Genomic DNA, 21,320 nt, shown 5'->3' with positions numbered 1-21,320 from the left:
TTTTATAATCTGTAATTTTAATTGACATGCTCAGCTGAGCTAGCATATTTTTTAATAAAAATAATCAGTGTGATTGGTTTTTCTTGCATACATCCACCAAACACTAACGATATATTTGTAAACATGACATCTGAATCCTTGTAATCAAAAAGTCTGGCAATGAATCTTTCACCCACCCTTTCTATGGAGTAGACTGAGAAAAATTATGTATTGCCTTAGTTTTCTTCCAGTTTGGGGCGAAGCTAAAAGGTCAACCCCTTTTTGATAGCTATTGGCCTGTTTACAGATACTCGGAATCTTCTTTTTCTAATTATTTAGTGGGATTGTGTCTCTCTATTCTGCTCTGAAACTAGATGTAGCCATGCGATGTATTTGGTTGAATAAATGTGATGATGATACAAGTCGCTTCTTAGTAAAATTTTCCAAGCTGGTACACGATCTGCCACATTCCTGTCCATTGCCACAGTTATCATGGAAACCAATGTTGAGATGTAGTCTGTAGCCTGAATGTCTGAGTGGTGTGGTGAACCAAGCTACCTGCTTACCTACTCAGAGCCTGAGCGAAAAATAATCTTTAGCTGTGTGAAACCACTCAGATTTTGCATTGTTTGTTATCACATCATTGTCTAGCCCATCCTAACTGATGGAGTCCTAATCAAAGTGAAATGCCATCTGGAATCCTCTTTTCAACATCTCAGTTTTCTGTTTCCTGTATTTTCTCCACAAAGTAGCAACCTATCTTATAATGATCTGTTTTTAGCAAATATCATTTGTATTGTATAGTAAATTCTACGCATATGTTTATCATAATGAGTCAATTTCCTTTTATACATTTTTTAAACATCCATTATTCTTGGTAGAAATCAAAACCTCCCTAGGTTCCCACATCCAGTTGGAAATCTCTGTGTTAAGTGGTGCAATGAACTTGGAAAGAATCCCAAGGAGAAAGAAAATGTTGAGTTGAAAAACAATGAGGATGAAAAATTAGAATTATTCAGCTTAAAGGACAAAAGGCTAAGGTGATCTCCTGTATTTAAATAGAGAAGTACTATTATTTGGAGAACAGAAAGCAGCTGTACTTTCACTGAAGCCCGGACTATAGGAATAAAATTGATCTGTTATCTGAAGTATTCTTGTTAAAAATTTTAAAAAAGATATTTTCGCTTCATTAGTTGTTAAGCACTAGAATGTGTTTCTGCAGAAGTTTATAAAGGCTTCTCCAGTGAAATTTGAAAGAAAGTTAATTTAAGCATAAACGTTACATAGAAACTGGGCAAACTTTTAGAAGTTCTTTAACTATTTTATAACGACCTAACAACAGAGATAAATTTAACCTAACTTAAAAATTTTGGTTGCCATTGGGGCCAGTTGAACTAAAGTTCACGGTCAGCTTTAGGAATTCTAAAAGGCTGAAAGACCTTGAACCTTAATTCCAAAATTCTCTAGAATCATACAAGATGATCATTATGAGAGAATTGATGTTCTATTTTCTAAAGACCATAGTTTTACAATTTAGAAAATCCTCAGAGCATTCATTATGGTAGGTGTATCTGAGGAGTAATTAGTTAATTCATAATGGGAAACTCAAGAGTCGTTCAAGTATGTGACTTTCCTAACAATTTCCTCATAATTCACCTAAATGTCTTTTATCAAGCAGCTATTGTAGTCCACCTTTATACCACAAGTCATTTTAGATTTTGCGTGTCATCTTATAACACTTAATATTTATACATCCATAATGTAATTATAATATTGAGTGTCTTATAACCCTTAATAGTCTATGCTATTGCAGAATCTGACTTGTACTTATTTTTATTCTCCTTGTATTACAGTCTTCTTTTAATGGATCTATCGCCCCTGTGTGATTGTAATACCCTTCAGTATAAAGGCTGTATATGCTTATTTTTATATCATCATGACATCTGCATAGCATTCTGCATATTGTGGGTGACAGTTTATGTTTGTTTGCATAAATAAATGATTCCATAAAGTATTCTTAATGCATCCCTTTGCACTCTTAAATTTCACATCCACAGGTATCATCAAGACAGCTTTGCTCAACATGGATCGAGAAAACAGGGAGCAGTACCAAGTGGTGATTCAAGCCAAGGATATGGGCGGCCAGATGGGAGGATTATCTGGGACCACCACCGTGAACATCACACTGACTGATGTCAACGACAACCCTCCCCGATTCCCCCAGAGTAGGAACATTTGATTGAATGAGTTTCTCCAATGTGCTTTTATAAAACTTGAACGTTAAGAGTTTTTATTTTCCATTGTCATCATTATTGTCAAAGTTAGTGGACTTAAGAAGAACTGGTACTTTTATTAAAAAATGAGTTGACAACATGGCAACGCTCAGGAAATGTGAACATTTATGTTCCTGTATTGGTAATTAGCTGAGTGATTTCTGCTGTTGTTGTAAAGGCAACATCATTGTTTCATTTCTCCTTATTAAGAAAACTACCACAGACATAAATCTGCTCATGCAGAACATATGTATACAAGCATGCTGCAATTTGTTAGGAAAAATTTGACTTTATGTTTTGTGAATTTAATCAGGCATGTAATCTCTTAAATCCTCACAAAGCTTTGTAAGGGGAGGATTTATCATTTTACTGTTTCTAAAAATACAACTGTGGAAGTAACTAGGTACTTAATCCATTTGTAATCATAAATCGTTTTCTACATTATGGTTAGTTGAGATACCGAAAGTCGTCTCCAAAATCATTAACTCTTGTGATTAGATAAGAAGGAAGAAGAAGGAAAAACATCATCCATGAATACCACCTTGGTATCAGAAGTATGCTAAAAATTCTCACAAAAAGCTACCCAAGAGGGAACTGGTTTTAACGTAACTTTTCTTCCAGGAACAAAATCCCTTTGGGACCATGATCTCCTACAAAAGCTATCTTAATTATTAAATACAAAACCCACTCATTCTATCATGGCATTTTTTAAAAAACTAATCAGCTAATACGGGCTTCCTTTAGAATAGAGGTATACATGAATCAACAGGAAGTAGTTTTATTTTCTTTATTTTTTCAAGTTTTTAATCAGAGTTAGCTAAATGCAAAAACATCAGAGCTAATTAAAGAATATCTGATATAACAAGTTGAAGAAAGGTTCTGTGAGGCCTACCATTTCCTTTACACAGGCCTGAAATGAAAACTATTAGGATCACCAACAGTTTGCCCAAAACCTCCTTTTTAATATGGAGATTCCCTGGGGAAGAATAACAAAAGGTTTCCCCTGCACCCTGGTACCACAGGAATTTGTAACTCACTCTGCTCTGCTTAGATAGCCTGTGACTTGTTACTGAGCAATATGCCAAGGCAAGGGAGGGGAGAAGATAGAAAGGGGCAGGATGCCCTAAAAATGGAAGTTGAAAACACTAGAGAAATACTTAACCTGGGGTGCACCAACTCATTCCTGTAATCCCAGAGCTTTGGGAGGCTGAGGGAGGAAGACTGCATGAGGCCAAGAGTTCAAGACCAGCCAAGGCAACATAGTGAGACCCTGTGTCTACAACAAGTAAAAAGAAATTAGCCAGGCGTGATGGTGTGCACCTGTAGTCCCAGCTACTCAGAAAGCTGAGGTGGGAGGATTGCTTGAGCCCAGAAGTTCGAGGCTGCAGTAAGCATGATCATGCCACTGCACTCCAGCCTGAGCAACAGGAGGAAACCCTGTCCGGAAAAAAAAAAAAAAAAAATGCTCTTTTTGAGTTGCATACTTGAGTTAACCTGCTTTATCATTTTACCAAGTATGAACTCATTACTTAGGGGATTACTATTATTGAATGCCTACATTTTAGTAGTGCCATAGACTGTTTAAATTCTTTTCAAATCATTTGTATGAATGGTTGACAAAATGTAATGGAAAAGGGTAGAATAAGCTGGTTTTACTATTTTATATTTTTGGTGCTAAGTACATCGTGGTCTGGCCAATCTAAACTGTAATTCATATGTAGTCTTTCTAAACTAAGTTTGCAACAGGAGCATATTTTATTTAAAAAAAGTTTCTGTATAGGAATTCAAATTAGTAATACAAATATAAGTATGGGAGAAACCTATGCATAAAATAATAAAATTTAGGAGTCAAAAGAAAAAAATTAGGAGTTTTATCACTTAATGTATTTACCTATATCTCTAACTCTGCAACTAGGTCCAGCTCCATGTGTGAGTTAAAGAATATCTACTTGGATACAGCTTCCAACTTGCTATAATTTCTTTCCACCTCCAGCTATTATTAGCAACGGTAGAAAGAACTCTTTTAAAGAATACCTAGTAATTAACTTAAAGTCGCAGTTCAGATTAAATTCTTCTCTACTCTGTTAGATTAAGTTAACAAAGGGCTTTGAAGCCTTCTGTGCCTCCTGTAGCAGTTCAGCTGTTCTCACAATCACACCGTAAACTTTGGAGCCTGTTTACAGGACAAGAAAAGTGTTCTCCATTTGCAAGGAGACAGGTCATGAAATAGAAGAAACATTCTTAACAACCATGAAAGTAGACATAAGAAGAACAGGCCACCATTAGTTATTTTGAGGAAAGCACAAATCTACCTGATGGTAGTGTCTTAAAGAACTGTTAGAGAATAGGTTTTGTTTTTTATGATAATAGACTGTGGTTAGTGTATGTTTGACTTATATCTGTCTGGTGATTAATAGGTACATACCAGTTTAAAACTCCTGAATCTTCTCCACCGGGTACACCAATTGGCAGAATCAAAGCCAGCGACGCTGATGTGGGAGAAAATGCTGAAATTGAGTACAGCATCACAGACGGTGAGGGGCTGGATGTGTTTGATGTCATCACTGACCAGGAAACCCAGGAAGGGATTATAACTGTCAAAAAGGTAATGCCGCTTCTTAAACACCATACAAAGTGAACCTATTTACCTTTCTCCAGTTCCTAAGTTACCAGGGGCAATTATGTCTCACATAAACATTCCTTTAGATTTTTATTTGACTTATTATTTTCAGAAAAAATGCCAGTTCTGGCTAGGCATGGTGGCTCCCGCCTGTCATCCCAGCACTTTCAGAGGCCGAGGCAGAAGGATCTCTTGAGTCCTGGAGTTTGAGACCAACATGGCAAAACCCATCTCTGTTAAAAATACAAAAATTAGCCAGGCGTGGTGGCAGGTGCTTGTAATCCCAGCTACTCTGGAGACTGAGGCAGGAGGATTGCTTGAGCCTGGGCAGCAGAGGTTGCAGTGAGATCACACCACTGCACTCCAACCTAGGTGACAGAGTGAGACTCTGTCGAAAGAAAGAAAGAAGGAAGGAAGGAAGGAAGGAAGGAAGGAAGGAAGGAAGGAAGGAAGGAAGGAAGGAAGGAAGGAAAGAAAGAAAGAAAGAAAGAAAGAAAGAAAGAAAGAAAGAAAGAAAGAAAGAAAGAAAGAAAGAAAAGAAAGAAAGAAAGAAGGAAAGAAGGAAAGAAAGAAAGAAAGAAAGAAAGAAAGAAAGAAAGAAAGAAAGAAAGAAAGAAAGAAAGAAAGAAAGAAAGAAAGAAAGAAAGAAAGAAAGAAAAGAAAGGAAGAAAGGAGGGAGGGAGGGAGGGAGGGAGGGAGGGAAGGAAGGAAGGAAGGAAGGAAGGAAGGAAGGAAGGAAGGAAGGAAAGGAAGAAAGGAAGTCAATTCTAATGACAATGAGATCTCTTAGGTTGGCTTTCAGGAACCTAAAATGATATGCATTCATGTTAATTCTATACATCCAATGAATTTTTATTAGGAACCTGCTAAGTAAATAAGTAATATACACAAATGATATTCATAAAAATACATTAAGTAAATACTTTAAATGAACAGTAAATAAACAGTGCCAGACACTGCTCTAGGTGCTGGAGGTGCACTGGTACATACAACAAATGTTCTCTGCCCTCATGGTACTTCCAGTCTGGGGGAAAGAGACGAGGAGCCAAGTAAACAAACAAACAAATACATTACTACAAATTGTGATGCATGCTGTGAAGGAAAAGAGTACAGCAAGCAGTGATCAAGATGACTTGCATCACAGAGAGAGGATATATAAAGATTACAAGTTTAAATTAAATACCATAACAAATTTAAATTAAATACCATAAATTTCCTGTGACCTCTTTAGCTACTTTTTGGAACACAACAATAAATCTTTTCTGATTTCTATTTTTTTCCAAAGTACTGATTCATTATTTTATCCCCCAAATTGTCTAGCACCACAGAGTAGTATACAAAAATATGGCAAAAATTAAAAACCAATGAATGGTATGCTTCGAGACTAAAAATATTAATTTTGGTTAACTTTTTATGATTTCACTTTTATCATGTATGGTGTAATATTTTCTCTCTCCTTTAGCATACTATTATCTTTTCTGGTAAATATAAGCATCGGTGGATGTAAATAACGGAGACTTTTTTCCTCCCAAGCTTAGGATTACGTGTCTTAATATCTGAAAACACAATAAAACATGTTTAAGTGACACTCAGACTAATGTTTTAAACTGTAATATAATTAGGAAGCCCATTAGTGTGCATTAACCTTTTTAATTTTCTTGGTGCCTTATCAGATTCGAACTGAAATTTTGCCTAGACGACTAAATCACATTCACTAACGTCTTGATTAATTGTGTTTCTAGTGAGCCTTGTCATATTATCATCAAAAACTAAAAGTCAGCAATAAGCATTTGGGTTCACCATGTCTCCAAAAGCAGAGCTACTTTTCCTAAAGACCCTTGACAACAATGATCATTATTTTCTTTGGCAAATAATTAGCCCAATGCCCTTTTCAGGATACCATTTGGAATATTTCATTACCTCATGCAAAAAAAAACACAAAATTTTAATCTATGTTTTTTTGAATGATGACGAGGGATTCACAATGCAAACTTGTGGCTCTCAATTCTGGCTGCACCATAGAATCACTGGGGGAAGTGTTTAATCATGTCGATTTTAATCTGCATGCTCCGATATGTTGGTTTAATGATCCAGGGTGGGGCCAAGACATTGGCCAGTTTTAAACACTCACTGGTGTAATTAAAGCCAGATATGGCCTGCACAGTGGCTCACGCTTGTAATCCCAGCACTTTGGGAGGCTGAGGCAGGTGGATCATGAGGTCAAGAGATTAAGACCATCCTGGTCAACATGATGAAATCCTGTTTCTACTAAAAATACAAAAATTAACTGGGCCTGGTGGCGTGTGCCTACAGTCCCAGCTACTTGGGAGGCTGAGGAAAATCGCTTGAATCTAGAGACCTGGTTGCAGTGAGCTGAGATCGCGCCACTGCACTCTAGACTGGCGACAGAGCAAGACTCTGTCTCAAAAAAAAAAAAAGAAAAGAAAAGCCAGATGTGAGAACATCTGACATGGAATAACACACTGTGTATTTGCCAACTTGCCCCTGATGGCCCCCTCTAGTAAAATGCGAGTATATTTTAAGTGGGGACAGAGTGGGCTCTACCAGACTCCTGCTTCCAAGTGCCTTCCTGCCTGGTATGATGCCTTGTACCTCAGGACCCACTTTTAAGTCAACAGCAGGCACGGTCTCAGCCCATACACTTTTCAGGGCTGTGTGGCATCTGAACTCCTTCACAAACTTTATGATCGTTTCCTGCCTAACAGCCTAGATGTAAGAAAAAAAATTACATCTTATCTTTTCTCCCTGTGCCCAATATCACACTAATGTGTTTCCCTAAGCAATATGATTCCATTCATTTATCAGTGATTTACACCAAAAATGTTTCATGTCTTGGTTTTCTGTGTCTTGGCTGCTTTAAATATGTCACTTCTTCCCCCACCCCCCACCCCAAGCTCTTGGACTTTGAAAAGAAGAAAGTGTATACCCTTAAAGTGGAAGCCTCCAATCCTCATGTTGAGCCACGATTTCTCTACTTGGGGCCTTTCAAAGATTCAGCCACGGTTAGAATTGTGGTGGAGGATGTAGATGAGCCTCCTGTCTTCAGCAAGCTGGCCTACATCCTACAAATAAGAGAAGATGCTCAGATAAACACCACAATAGGCTCCGTCACAGCCCAAGATCCAGATGCTGCCAGGAATCCTGTCAAGTAAGCACGCTTCTGCGATGTGTCTGTTTCCTAAGCTTCAGTCAATTTATATTCAAATATCTGCCTGCACTTTAGAAAAGATGAATCCCTTTTGTTCCAATTAGACAATTATGTTTTCCTGAAAAAACTATTCTAAACAGCACCTTTAACTCTCTTTGCTCACTGCATAAATATTATTTTGGCAGAAATACAGTAGTCCCTTGTTATCCCTGGGGGATTGGTGCCAGGACCACCCCCATATTAAAATTCACAAATCCGGAAGTTCCTTATATAAAATGACACAGATTTGCAAACAACCGAAGCTCATCCTTCCCTATGCTTTAAGTCATTTCTAGATTACGTATAGTACCAATTCAATGTAAATACTATGTAAATAGTTGTTATCTTGATGTTTTTATTTGTACTATTTTTTATTGTTTGCTTTTTGTTTTTTCCAAACGTTTTTGATTTCCAGTTGGTTGAATCCACAGTTGCAGAACCTGTGGATACACGGGGCTAACTGTATAAACCTTAAAAGAACACAAATTTGGGAAGGAAAGCAAGCTATAAGGAGTTTACTGCTTAAATAGAAGTAGTATAAGGTGATGTAGCTGAATAACCTGGGATTATTTTTCAAGGTTTGAGATTTTTTTAAGTTTAAGATTTGTCAAAGAGTAGCAAAGAAAAAGTATGATTTTTAACAAATCAAGCACTGGGACTGAGAGCCTGTTTTTCAAGTGTAGAAAAACCTATCATGTAACACCTAAAAGACAGAATTATCCTCCATTCAGATGCATTTTTCCTTTTGTAGATGTAGATAAAAACAACAATTGTTTCATGATATACGTCCGTGAAATCCTAGGGAAATTAATACAACAGAGTCCAAATGTATGCTATGTAAACTAATTCTGTTTCCCTATGCTTTCCTTACACCTTAGTTGTAAATCATGTTACAATAAGACCTTATTGCTCTTTGGGACTACCGATGCTTCAGTATTCTCGGATCTTAACAGAAAAATGCTGGAGTCAACCAACCTCCAGCCTTCAGCCAGTAGCTTAGTTGACTAAATGAGAAAAGTACTAGCTGGGCGCGGCGGCTCACGCCTGTAATCCCAGCACTTCGGAAGGCAAAGGTGGGCAGATCACTTGAGGTCAGGAGTTCAAGAAAAGTGCTAGACCAGAATAGCATTGTGTCAATTATTCCCCATAAACAAAGTAAGCAGACTGAAAAACTAGAGAAACTCTCGCCAGTGAGTTCACAAATAGATTCTGGTCAAGGTGCCAGCCAAGTGCCAGGTACTCTAGGCACTAGGGAATACAGCCCTGATCCCATGAAGCTTACATTCTAATTGGGGCAAGCAGAAACAGACAAACAATAAATATGTAATACGTCAGGCAAAAGTAAATTTTAAGCAGGAAAATAAGGCAGAATAAGGAAATAAAGAGCACCTGGAGTACTATTTTAGATAATGGGGTCAGGTTTGGCATTCTTGGTAGGGGACCATTTAGTAAAGATTTGAATGAAATTAAAGGGCGAACCATGTTGATGCTGGGGGGAGAACATTCCAAGAAGAGAGAAAAGCAAGGGTAAGTCTGATACCAGAGCTTGCTTGACAGTTGAAAGAGCAGCGAGGAGGCCTCCGCAGCTGGAAGAGAGTGAGCGAGGGAGGCAAGGTCAGATATGAGGCCCCAAAGAGGTTTGATAGCCGATGAGGAGTGTGGCAGGTCCTGTAGGGCTTTGTAGTTCATGGTAAAGACTGGATTTTGTTCTGATTGAGATGAGAAGCCACTGGAAACCTTTGAGTATAAGAGTTAACTAATCTAAAACTCCATTTTAAAAGGATAACACTAGCTGCTACATGAAGAATATTATTGCAGATAAAAGAATTTGGGGCTCTAAGGCAGCAGTCATTTTCCAACTTTTCCCAGTTGAGCCCTTTGTTCAAATAAAACCTTATGACAAGCCCTACATCTCAAACACAAAAATTCCTGGCTTACTTTCAGGGAACAATTTTAAATCACTGGGCACATAAACTCTTGTTTTATCATCCTACTGGAATATCTATAAGACACTTTGAATTGGGCTACGGTCAACCATGTGAGCTCCATGGATCAAGTATTTCTCCACATACATTTAATATTGTTAATAAGGAAAATGAATGTGGTTTTCACCAATATAGCTTTCACTAATATAGTTTTCACTAATGCATGTGTAAGTATTTTCACAACTACTCTCTTGGAGTTTACTGTAACTGCATAAGGAAAAAAATCTTAGCAAGTAAGTATCAAATTCAGTTTGAAAGTGTTAATGCTAGAAGTTTACAAATATGAGCTTTGGTTATCTCCTTGATAGATCAACATTTTTTTAATTAAAAGCGAGAATGTTCTGTGAATTCAGGCAATATTTCCATATCTATATTACTTTTTATACCAAATGCCATTTTTACCCACTGCATTATTTTCTGTCTTATGAAAGAAAGTAGTTAGCTTGTCAGATTATGTTGGCTGTCAGCTAATTTTTAAGCTTTTTGCTGCCAGCCTTTCCTTGGTACATATGGATTTGATACATATACATTTGAGACTAGAAATACTTCTAGATATATTGGTATATAAATGGTATTCCAGTGTCCTTTTATAGGATAAAATTCATTCTTATATTAGAAAAATACATTCATACATAATTTTTGATTATTCAAAACATAAATGTTGAACAACTAAGTGCTAGACAATATGGTAGGTGCAAAGTTAACATTAGAGAATTCTTCCCCAGAGCACTAATTTATCATTATGCAGGTAAAAATCTTTAATTCTTTAATCACATAAAATTATTTTCTTCTAATAACTTCATCTCAAATTCCCTTTGGTTTCTGTGAAATAATCTTATAATATGTCACTATACATACAAATTATGAAAAATTTATGCAAACATACATCCTTTCCAGGAAGAACCACAAATCTTCCTGACATGAGGATACATTAGAAGACAAATTATTTAATCACAGAATACAATTAAGTCCTAGGAAAAAAAAAAAAAAAAAAAAGAGCTACCTAACAGAAGGAACTGCTATAATCATGATGGGATTGATTATCTTGTTTCTTATCAGTGACAATTACAATTAATGTGATTGGACAATAAATATCCTTGATATAAATTTAAATTACCTTGGAAGGAAAAAACAACAAACAAGCAAGGCTTGTGTATAAGCATCTTTCCCAAATGATGTGGGCATTTTAGATTTTCTATTAATTTTTAAATGTCCCAACACAAAGAAAAAATACAATTTTGGTATTTCCTAAATAGTTACTTTCTCTTTCAAATTGAAAGCTGCCTTCAACTAAAAATTCTCGCCTCTTACCCTTTATGTCAAGGCTTGATAGGAAAATATAATTACTTGTAAAATTTAAAACTATAGCAGGGGGGAAAGAACAAAACAAGATTATTGCTGTATGTAATTGTAACAGCTTACAGAAGCAGCACATCTTAAGCTTAGCATTTTCCATAAGAAAAAAATATGTATATAGATAATTATAAAATTTCTTACAAAGTCTATGAATATTGAGGTTTCCTTTTTGTAATTAACTATGTGCTATAAATATCTGTCATTCTCAAATTTAAAATAAGACGTGATCAAGTAAGTACAATACTGTTGCCTAAATTCTTAATAAATATTGATTCATGACATAAATGGCAAAACAATAGCTGTTTCATTTGTTTCAACCCTTTTGATAATAAAAACATAAGTTTATATCCATTAAAACTGAAATTCCAATTCAACTTAATATTACACCCATTGTGAACTTCATTAATTCTCTTTAAAATCAGGTTTAAATGGCCTACAATAATTGAATATCTATTTCATTTAGACACTCACTAGATAATAAAAATAAATTTTATGAAGATAAAATATATTGTTCATTATAATTCACTACTTGTGTTTTAAACCAAAATAACATATTCAAGTAGAATCTTGGATGCAGTATACTATGGCAAATTAGTAACAAGGGTTTATTTTTCTTAGAGCACTCATAATGATTCCACATATGTCTGCCTCACTAGGTCATTTACTTAAATTGAATTTCTTAGGCAATGTTTTTAAACCTCATAAAGTTTTAAAAATCCAGCTGAAATGGGCAATTTTTTTTCTAATGGCCTTAACAGATCAACTTTCCTCAGTTTTCTCTGTAATACCCCACCCCCACCCTGCTCATAAACATAGTGTATTAGTCCATTTTTACACTGCTATAAAGAACTACCTGAAACTTGGTAATTTATGAAAAGGTTTAAATGACTCCCATTTCCACAGGCTGTACAGGAAGCATGGCCAAGAGGCCTCAGGAAACTTACAATCATAGCAGAAGAAGAAGAGGGAAAGGAAGGGGAAAGTGCCACACACTTTTGAACCATCATCTCATGAGAACTCACTCACTATCACAAGAACAGCAAGGGGGAAGTCTGCCCCATGATTCAGTCACCTCCCACCAAGTCCCTCCTCCAACACATGGGGATTACAATTTGAGATCAGATTTGGGTGAGAACACAGAGTCAAATCATATCATTCTTCCCCTGGCCCCTCCCAAATCTCATGTCCTTTTCACATTTCAAAACCAATCATGCATTCCCAACAGTCCCCCAAAGTCTTAACTCATCCCAGCATTAACTCAAAAGTCCAAGTCCAAAGTCTCATCTGAGACAAGACAGATCCTTTCAGCCTATGAGCCTGTAAAATAAAAAACAAGTTAGTTACTTCCATACAATGGGGTTACAGGTATTAGGTAAATGTTCCCACTCAAAAAGGGAGACATCAGCCAAAACCAAGGGACTACAGGCCCCATGCAAGACTGAAATCCAGCAGGACTGTCGTTAAATCCTAAGGCTCCAAAATAATCTCCTTTGACTCCATGTCTCACCTCTAGGGCACACTGATAAAGGGGTGTGCTCCTATGGCCTTGGGCAGCTCCATTCCTGTGGCTCTGCAAGATACAGCCCCCAAGGCTGCTTTCATGGGCTGGCATTGAGTGCCTGCAGCTTTCCCAGGCTCATGGTGCAAGCTTTTGGTGGATCCACCATTCTGGGGTCTGGAAGAGAGTGGCCCCTTTCTCACAGCTCCACTAAGCAGTGCCCCAGTGAGGATTCTGTTTGGGGGCTCCAACCCCTCATTTTCCCTCCACACTGCTCCAGTAGAGGTTCTCCATGAGGTCTCCACCACTGCAGCAGACTTCTGCCTGGACATCCAGGCATTTCCATAAATCCTCTGAAATCTAGGTGGAGGTTCCCAAACCTCAACTTCTTGCTTTCTGCACACCTTCAGGCCCAACACCATGTAGATGCCACCAAGGCTTGGGGCTTGCACCATCTGAAGCCACAGCCTGAGCTGTACCTTGGCCCCTTTTAGCCACAGCTGGGGCTGAAGTGGCTGGAACACAGGATGCCATGTCCCAAGGCTGCACAGAGGAGCTAGGCCCTAGGCCTTGCCCATGAAACCATTTTTTTTCCTCCTATGCCTCTGGGCATGTGAGGGAAAGGGCTGCGATCAAGGTCCCCGAAATGCCCTGGAGACATTTCCCCCTTGTCCTGGCTATTAACATTCGGCTCCTCTTTAGTTATGGAAATTTCTGCAGCAGGCTTGAATTCCTCCCCAGAAAATGGATCTTTCTTTTCTACCACATGGTCACCGTTTTAAATATAAGTTCCAGTTTCACATCATCTCTTTGTTCACGCATGAGCATACACTTTAAGAAACAGCCAGATCAATTCTTGAAAGCTTTGCTGCTTAGAAACTTCTGCCAAATACCCTAAATCATCCCTCTTGAGTTCAAAGTTCCACAGATCTCTAGGGCAGACACAAAACACCTCCAGTCTCCTTGCTAAAGCAAAGCAAGAGTGACCTTTAATCCAGTTCCCAATAAGTTCCTCATGTCCATCTGAGACCTCCTCAGCCTGGACTTCATTGCCCATATTATTGTCAGCATTTTGGTCAAAACCTTTCAACAAGTCTCTAGGAAGTTCCAAACTTTCCCACATCTTTCTTTCTTCTTCTGAGCCCTCCAATCTGTTTCAACCTCTGCATGTTACCCAGTTCCAAAGTTGCTTCCATATTTTCAGCAATCTTTATAGCAGTCCCCCACTTTCCTGGTAGCAATGTTCTGTATTAGTTCATTCTCACACTGCTATAAAGAACTACCTGAGTCTGGGTAATTTATGAAGAAAAGAGGTTTAATTGATTCACAGTTCTACAGGCTGTACGGGAAGCATGGCTAGGAGGCCACAGCAAACCTGTAATCATAGCGAAAGGTAAAGGGAAGCACTACACTTTTAAACCATCAGCTCTCATGAGATTTCACTCACTATCACAAGATCAGCAAGGGAGAAGTCTGCCCCCATGATACAATCACCTCCCTTCAGGCCCCTCCTTTGACACATGGGGATTACAATTCAAGATTAGATTTGGGTGGGGACACAGAGCCAAACCATATCACACAGCTATTCTAAAAACTAGTAATACATTTATAAATAAGACAACATTTCTCAAAATCCACTAGTCTTCCACCAGTATTAGGGTTGGAATGTTTGGTTTCCAAATGCTTCTCTTGGTGTTCCTTGAATGTATTCAAACTCTCCTTCTTAAATATTTATCAAGTTCCTCGTCTGTTCCAGGCACCACTGTGTGTCTCTGGTCTCCCACTGATTTAAGTGATGTAAATGATTCTGTCTTTAGTGCTTTTCTTCCTCCACTGGACATTGTTTTCTTGGACAGCTGAATAGGAAATCTGGAATCAGTCCAGATCTTGATCTTGAGCTTCAGACTAAATATCTCTTCCCGTACTTTTCTCAGGCACCTTAGCCTCAGCATAGCAAAAATGGAACTTGCCCATCTTCCCCGAATCCTGTTTTTCACTCCTTTTTTCTCTGTTTGTGGCAGCACTGTCCAAGCATTCTCCTCAATTCAACCAGTGATCTTTATTAACCATAATTTAGATTGTGGCACTCACCTGCTTAAAACCCTTTGTAGCCAGGCACGGTGGTTCATGACTGTTATCCCAGCACTTTGGGAGACCGAGTTAGGTGGATCACTTGAGCTCAGGAGTTCAAGACCAGCCCGTGCAAAATGGCCAAATCCTGTCTCTACAAAAAATACAAAAAATTAGGGCATGATAACACACACCTGTGGTCCTAGCTACCCGGGAGGCTAAGGTGGGAGTATGGCTCAAGCCTGGGAGGTCGAGGTTGCAGTGAACCAAGATCATGCCACTGCACTCCAGCCTTGGTGACGGAGTGAGAGAGGAAGACCACATTTCAAAACAAACAAAAAACCCTTGGGTAGATTCGCATTGCATTTAGAATAAATTCCACCTCCTTACCACAGCCTTCTGCAGTCTAGACTCTGGCTCTCTCCCCAGTCTCATCTCCTATCTCCCTCTTCTGCCTCACTAACCTTGGCCACACTAGCTGTCTTTTGCTTATTTCAACAGATGATTTTTTAAATTAAATGGAAAGTAGAAAAATAACCAACACCCTACATATGCATACAAACACACACACACATATTAAAGTTCTCAGGTTGTAAAAACTTGAGTTAAAAATGAAACAATTACTATATAAACTTGATCCAAATTTATACATATTAGAAAAGAAAATGTAATGGTGATCGTCAAAGTCATGCAACTTGTCTAGTGAGTTTACTATTAAGACCTCCATTGTGAAGAACTAATTTCTCAAAATATTTTACTTAATGTCAAGTTGTAGATATTCAAATATGCACTAGAGATGGAAAAAAATTCATGCCACAGATACTCTGGGACATGTTGTGTACCAGATGTGTTATGATGTTCTATGATGTGAGAATAGGAAATAGAAAGAAAAGCCTTTCTTAATTCCACTCTGCATTTTCAGGTACTCTGTAGATCGACACACAGATATGGACAGAATATTCAACATTGATTCTGGAAATGGTTCAATTTTTACATCGAAACTTCTTGACCGAGAAACACTGCTATGGCACAACATTACAGTGATAGCAACAGAAATCAGTAAGTCCTACCTAATACCACTGCTGTCCCGCATTAATAGACTGAGTGTCCCAGCAAGGGCTGGCAAAGCATAGCTTGTCACCATGTATTGACAATCCCACTTGATATATATTGAGGGAAAGAGCCCTGGAGTGATTTGCAGTAATGCTTCTTCTATATATGCATTGGCTTATACATAAATGGAGAGGCAACCCTGAAAGTTCTATGGTTTGGAAACAATAAAATGGGAATGTATCTCACAAATGAGATTGAATTGGTACTGGGTGGATTTAATTCCAAAAAGCTTATAAATTAGAACATTACATAAACAGCTGAAAAAAACAGACTCTCAATTAGACATTGCGTGTAGGGGCAAAAGATGAGAGTGGTCAAGTATATTGTAAAATGTGGGCATTGTTTAGAAATTTTTTAGATATCAATTCTCTAGCTTACTATAGAATTTCTATTTCGAAGTCTTTACAGAATTAAGAGATATAAATTATCACTGTTCCATGGTATACCAAAGTGACTAATACAAACCACCAAGTAATCAATAAAGTGATTAGAATGAATTTTATGGTAGCCCCCATGAAATTGAAGGCAAAGAAAAATAGTGCCAAAAGAATGCTTTAAATAAAATGATTACACACAATGAAAACTAATGTAGTTGGTCAATACAATGTACAGGCTGAAGAATATAAGTGAAAAACCATCTTTAAAATAGAATTTCACTGTTTAAAACTAGGCTTCTAGGCCGGGCACGGTGGCTCACGCCTGTAATCCCAGCACTTTGGGAGGCCGAGGCAGGCAGATCATGAGGTCAGGAGATCAAGACCATCCTGGCTAATGCGGTGAAACCCCGTCTCTGATAAAAATACAAAAAAATTAGCTGGACGTAGTGGTGGGTGCCCGTAGTCCTAGCTACTTGGGAGGCTGAGGCAGGAGAACTGTGTGAACCTGGGAGGCGGAGCTTTCGGTGAGCCGAGATTACTCCACTGCACTCCAGCCTGGGCGACAGAGTGAGACTCAAACTCCAAACAACATCAACAACAACAACAACAAAACTAGGCTTCTAAAGTATAGCTCACTTTTTTTTTAGTTTTTGTGTTTAATTTTAAAAGTTCTAAACATTTTTAGCTCACTTTGGGTATCTAGTGTGAAATATTCCTTATCGAATAGTTTATTACATTTGTATTCTTTGTCAATATAACTCATGAGATTTGAAGTGACTACAGGATATTTGGCAGAATAGTAACCAATACAGGCAAAATGAAGCATTGCTTTTAGATAGTGATAAGGACAGCACATTAGAAATTAGGTAGGAATTTGCTCTTCAGAACTTATGTCAAGATTTATCTTGAAGTTCATGTTCATTTATATTAAGGGACTGATGTAGATAGCAAAGACAGAGCATCTTTGAAGTTTTAAAATTGTAAAATTCTTTCCCACTGAAAATGGCCATTTTTCTGGCGACCACAAAATTTTATTTTTTACCAAAACAGTCATTTCATAAGTATTTTAAGCTTTGTGCCTAAAAAAATTGTTTCTAAAATTTAATGTCTCTATGACACATTTGAAAGTATTGGTGACTATCTCTTAAAAGTTAGTATTCAGCTACTCTAACTTTCGAAGAATAGTGTGAGTAAAATTTCAGACATTTTAAAGAATCTTACTGTCTAATCTTCTTAACAACCTTTGATATAACAGAAACCAAGAGCTTGTATAAAACCACCTCCCACTCACCTCAGGGCCTTTGCATATACTGATTCCTCGACCTGAAGAGTTGGAAATATTCACATGGCTTAAATCTTCTCTTCATTCATGTCTCTGGGCAAATGATGTCTCATCAGAGAAGCAGTCCTTGGTCATCATTCTAAGTAACAGCTCTATTTCTCTCAATCCTTTTTACCTACTTGATTTCTTTATGGCATTTACCATCTGACACATTATACATTTATGTGTTTATGGTTTGTCCATCCCCATTACAATAAAGCTGCAGGAAACAGGATCTTTGTTATGTTTCCTAGTGCCCCAACATCCCAAATAGAGGCTGCTATAGATTAGGTATTAGATGCTCCCTAAATACTTACAAAGTGAAAAAACAATAGACATACAAGTGAAGTAAATGAAGAGAGCTGAGGTGATAGATTCTAAGTCCTGATTCTTACACCAGGAATCTGTCTTCCATACTGTGCTAAAAGATTACCACAGAAGGCAACCAAAATACTTCATTTATCTCAGATCTGCAAACATTGATTCCACTCTATCATTAATTCCAGATGAAAAGCCTGGGCTTTCAGCCTGGGCTTGGAGTCAGACAGATCCAAGTTTGAACCTGGACTTCTCTCTTTACTGTCTCTGTAAACACAGATAAATTGCTTAACTTCTCCATGTCTCAGTTTCCTCATCTATAAAATGGGGGCAGTAACTCTGTCTATCTCAGAAGTTTGTGAACATTAAATAACATAATATAGCAAAGTGTTTAGCATGACATCTTGCTCTCGTTCAGCACTCAAACTAAAACACTAAGACCAATAACTATCCTTTGGTCTTCTGGTGGTTCATTCATTTTCCCTCTTCTTCCTTTTGTCCATATGCTCCCCATTAGCCTGCTTCCTTGAAAATCTACCTTTAAAATGCCTTTCTTGGTTTTGTGTTATCTTAAGGTTTATTATACAGTTGAACTATATCAATACAAGTAGCTTTGTCACCCATGTATCTCTAACAGGTGCATCCAACTCCAGATGTACCAAATAATCAAATTCTACTTTTTGTGACCACACTGATAGTTAATGCCCAGTAGTACAGTAGCTTGGGGAATCTGTGCATGAATGAGAATGAAGAAGTTGAGTGGATGTTGTCTAAAGGGAATCGGCAATCAACATGTAAATGGCTTTTTCTTTCTTTTTGGTATGTGACAGATAATCCAAAGCAAAGTAGTCGAGTACCTCTATATATTAAAGTTCTAGATGTCAATGACAACGCCCCAGAATTTGCTGAGTTCTATGAAACTTTTGTCTGTGAAAAAGCAAAGGCAGATCAGGTGAGTTTCATTAAAAAGTACATTCAAGTTGAACGTCAGATTAATTTAGATCTTCTAATCATTGAGATGATTCACAGAGCTGAAGGAGAGTTGTGAATTATCTATGAAGTGAATGCCACGGAAATTAATACTATAAATAAGAACCAGGACTTACATATGAGAACTAACAGTTTCGAAGAACTGGAAGTTCATCAAAGACTGAGGCTGATTCCAAATTGATCTTAAGTTTTTATTAAAATAGATTAGTCACAGCTTTATTGGAAAAATCTTTATTGGTGAACAGATAGTTTAATTACCATATATACTTGAAGTAATAACTAGAACATACTTTATAATTGCCTATAATTAATGATTTCACTTATTTACATTGACCATCTGTATAAGTAATACAAATTCATGAATGTTTTCCTATTTTACACATTTGTCCCCATGTGAAATAGGTCTTTGCTGCCAGTGATATAAAAATTGTGTTTCAGTTTGCGAAAATAGAAGTACACTGTTAAAGTACACGTGCAGGTAGAAAGCTGAAGTTATCGTGTTCTACATACTTATTTTCTTTTCCATTTTTTGCAAGTTGATAGCTTATGTAATGCTAAGAGTGCATTTCTAGACAGACTGTCCAAAGAGAACTTCTACTTTGTGAAGTGCGATGTTGTCACAGACTATTGGGATATTTTATAGCTTTGCATCACTCAAGGCCAAATGTTTCTCAATCAGGGTGATTTCCTCCCTGGGGATATTTGCAGTATCTTGAGAGAGTTTGATTGTCACACTAGAAGCTGCTACTGATATCGGGTGGGTAGAGGCCAGGGTGGCTGCTTAACATCCTACAATGCACAGGACGTCCTACAGTGTCCCCACAACAAAGAAGCATTCCCTGCCCTTTGGCTTTCTAACCCATAATAGAGCAGATTCACTGTACATTACTTAAAGGCTATCATTTTTATACTTAAAATGTTAAATCATTTTGTCAAGCAATTTATTGCAAAACGGTAAGAAACACTTTTGAGTTATCAAAATTTTATGGCAGTGTTCTGGTTTTTCTCTTAGTTGATTCAGACCCTGCGTGCTGTTGACAAGGACGACCCTTATAGTGGGCACCAATTTTCATTTTCTTTGGCCCCTGAAGCAGCCAGTGGCTCAAACTTTACTATTCAAGACAACAAAGGTAAATGAGTTCAAGTTACCTTCTCTACCTCCATCTATATCCATACCTGTATCTGTATGTATATGTATGTGTATGTATCTGTATCTATGTCTATCTTTTCCCATCACAATTGATTCAATACATGACGCAGTATCCACATACATTCACCACTCTGCTTTCCGGTTCCAGACAACACGGCGGGAATCTTAACTCGGAAAAATGGCTATAATAGACACGAGATGAGCACCTATCTCTTGCCTGTGGTCATTTCAGACAACGACTACCCAGTTCAAAGCAGCACTGGGACAGTGACTGTCCGGGTCTGTGCATGTGACCACCACGGGAACATGCAGTCCTGCCATGCGGAGGCGCTCATCCACCCCACGGGACTGAGCACGGGGGCTCTGGTTGCCATCCTTCTGTGCATCGTGATCCTACTAGGTAAACTGGTTCTCCCTGCCTCCTATCTCCCCATGGTGAGGGGCTCACACTGTTACTGTGACACTCTAGATTTATCTGCCTCCCCCATTAAGGCATACAGCCTGATCTAGGTGAGTCGAGTTACATACTGAGAATCTGTGCTGTACGATGTGAACTCGTTTTTGCTTGCAAATGGCTTTGGGAAATGAACAGATGTGAAACTTGCCCGTGTCTTTGCTTGCCTAGGAATCATTCCACCAAAAGAATCTCTTGTCTATCAGACTGGGAATAAATCTCGGGGGATTTCAGGGCAACATAAATGTGCCCTTTTCATTTCATTTGTTGTGTAATTTTTTTTTACTTGGAAAACATTGTTGTTAAGTGTCTGGCATGGAGTGTATGATGAGGGCCCTTTCTATAAAGGTAAAGTTTAAAGATCTGTGGGAAAGTGGGAAGAGGAGTGTGCTGACTTTTCTCTCATCCTAGAAAAATAAAAGCTATGAAATTTTTTTAACCCAGCAAACTAATGTTGATTTACCATTTAAATGATTACCTTCTTAGCATTGCTCTCTGATTGCCACATGCATAAAGTCTGTTTCTCACACTCAACAATAAATAACCTCTGTGACTGAGGAAATAAGTATGGGGGCCAAAAAGAAATGAATGTAATAAAAATGGAAATC

The 21,320-nt window shown here is 37.9% G+C and overlaps 1 protein-coding gene across 2 annotated transcripts in view; it reads left to right on the top strand.

Moving 5' to 3' along the window:
• Window positions 1-21,320, top strand: part of CDH6 (cadherin 6) — a 135,605-nt gene that overhangs the window by 108,725 nt on the left and 5,560 nt on the right. For both annotated transcript variants that reach the window (XM_007961271.3, XM_037990718.2), the window contains exons 5-11: window positions 2,037-2,204; window positions 4,670-4,857; window positions 7,788-8,041; window positions 15,912-16,048; window positions 18,949-19,070; window positions 20,121-20,238; window positions 20,407-20,658. In XM_007961271.3, the coding sequence (XP_007959462.3) occupies window positions 2,037-2,204; window positions 4,670-4,857; window positions 7,788-8,041; window positions 15,912-16,048; window positions 18,949-19,070; window positions 20,121-20,238; window positions 20,407-20,658 (1,239 nt within the window). The remainder of the gene's footprint in view (window positions 1-2,036; window positions 2,205-4,669; window positions 4,858-7,787; window positions 8,042-15,911; window positions 16,049-18,948; window positions 19,071-20,120; window positions 20,239-20,406; window positions 20,659-21,320) is intronic.

The sequence above is a fragment of the Chlorocebus sabaeus genome, chromosome 4 (genome assembly GCF_047675955.1).
Source record: "Chlorocebus sabaeus isolate Y175 chromosome 4, mChlSab1.0.hap1, whole genome shotgun sequence".
NCBI classification, from domain to species: Eukaryota; Metazoa; Chordata; class Mammalia; order Primates; family Cercopithecidae; genus Chlorocebus; species Chlorocebus sabaeus.
This window is presented reverse-complemented; position numbering and strand designations above follow the sequence as displayed.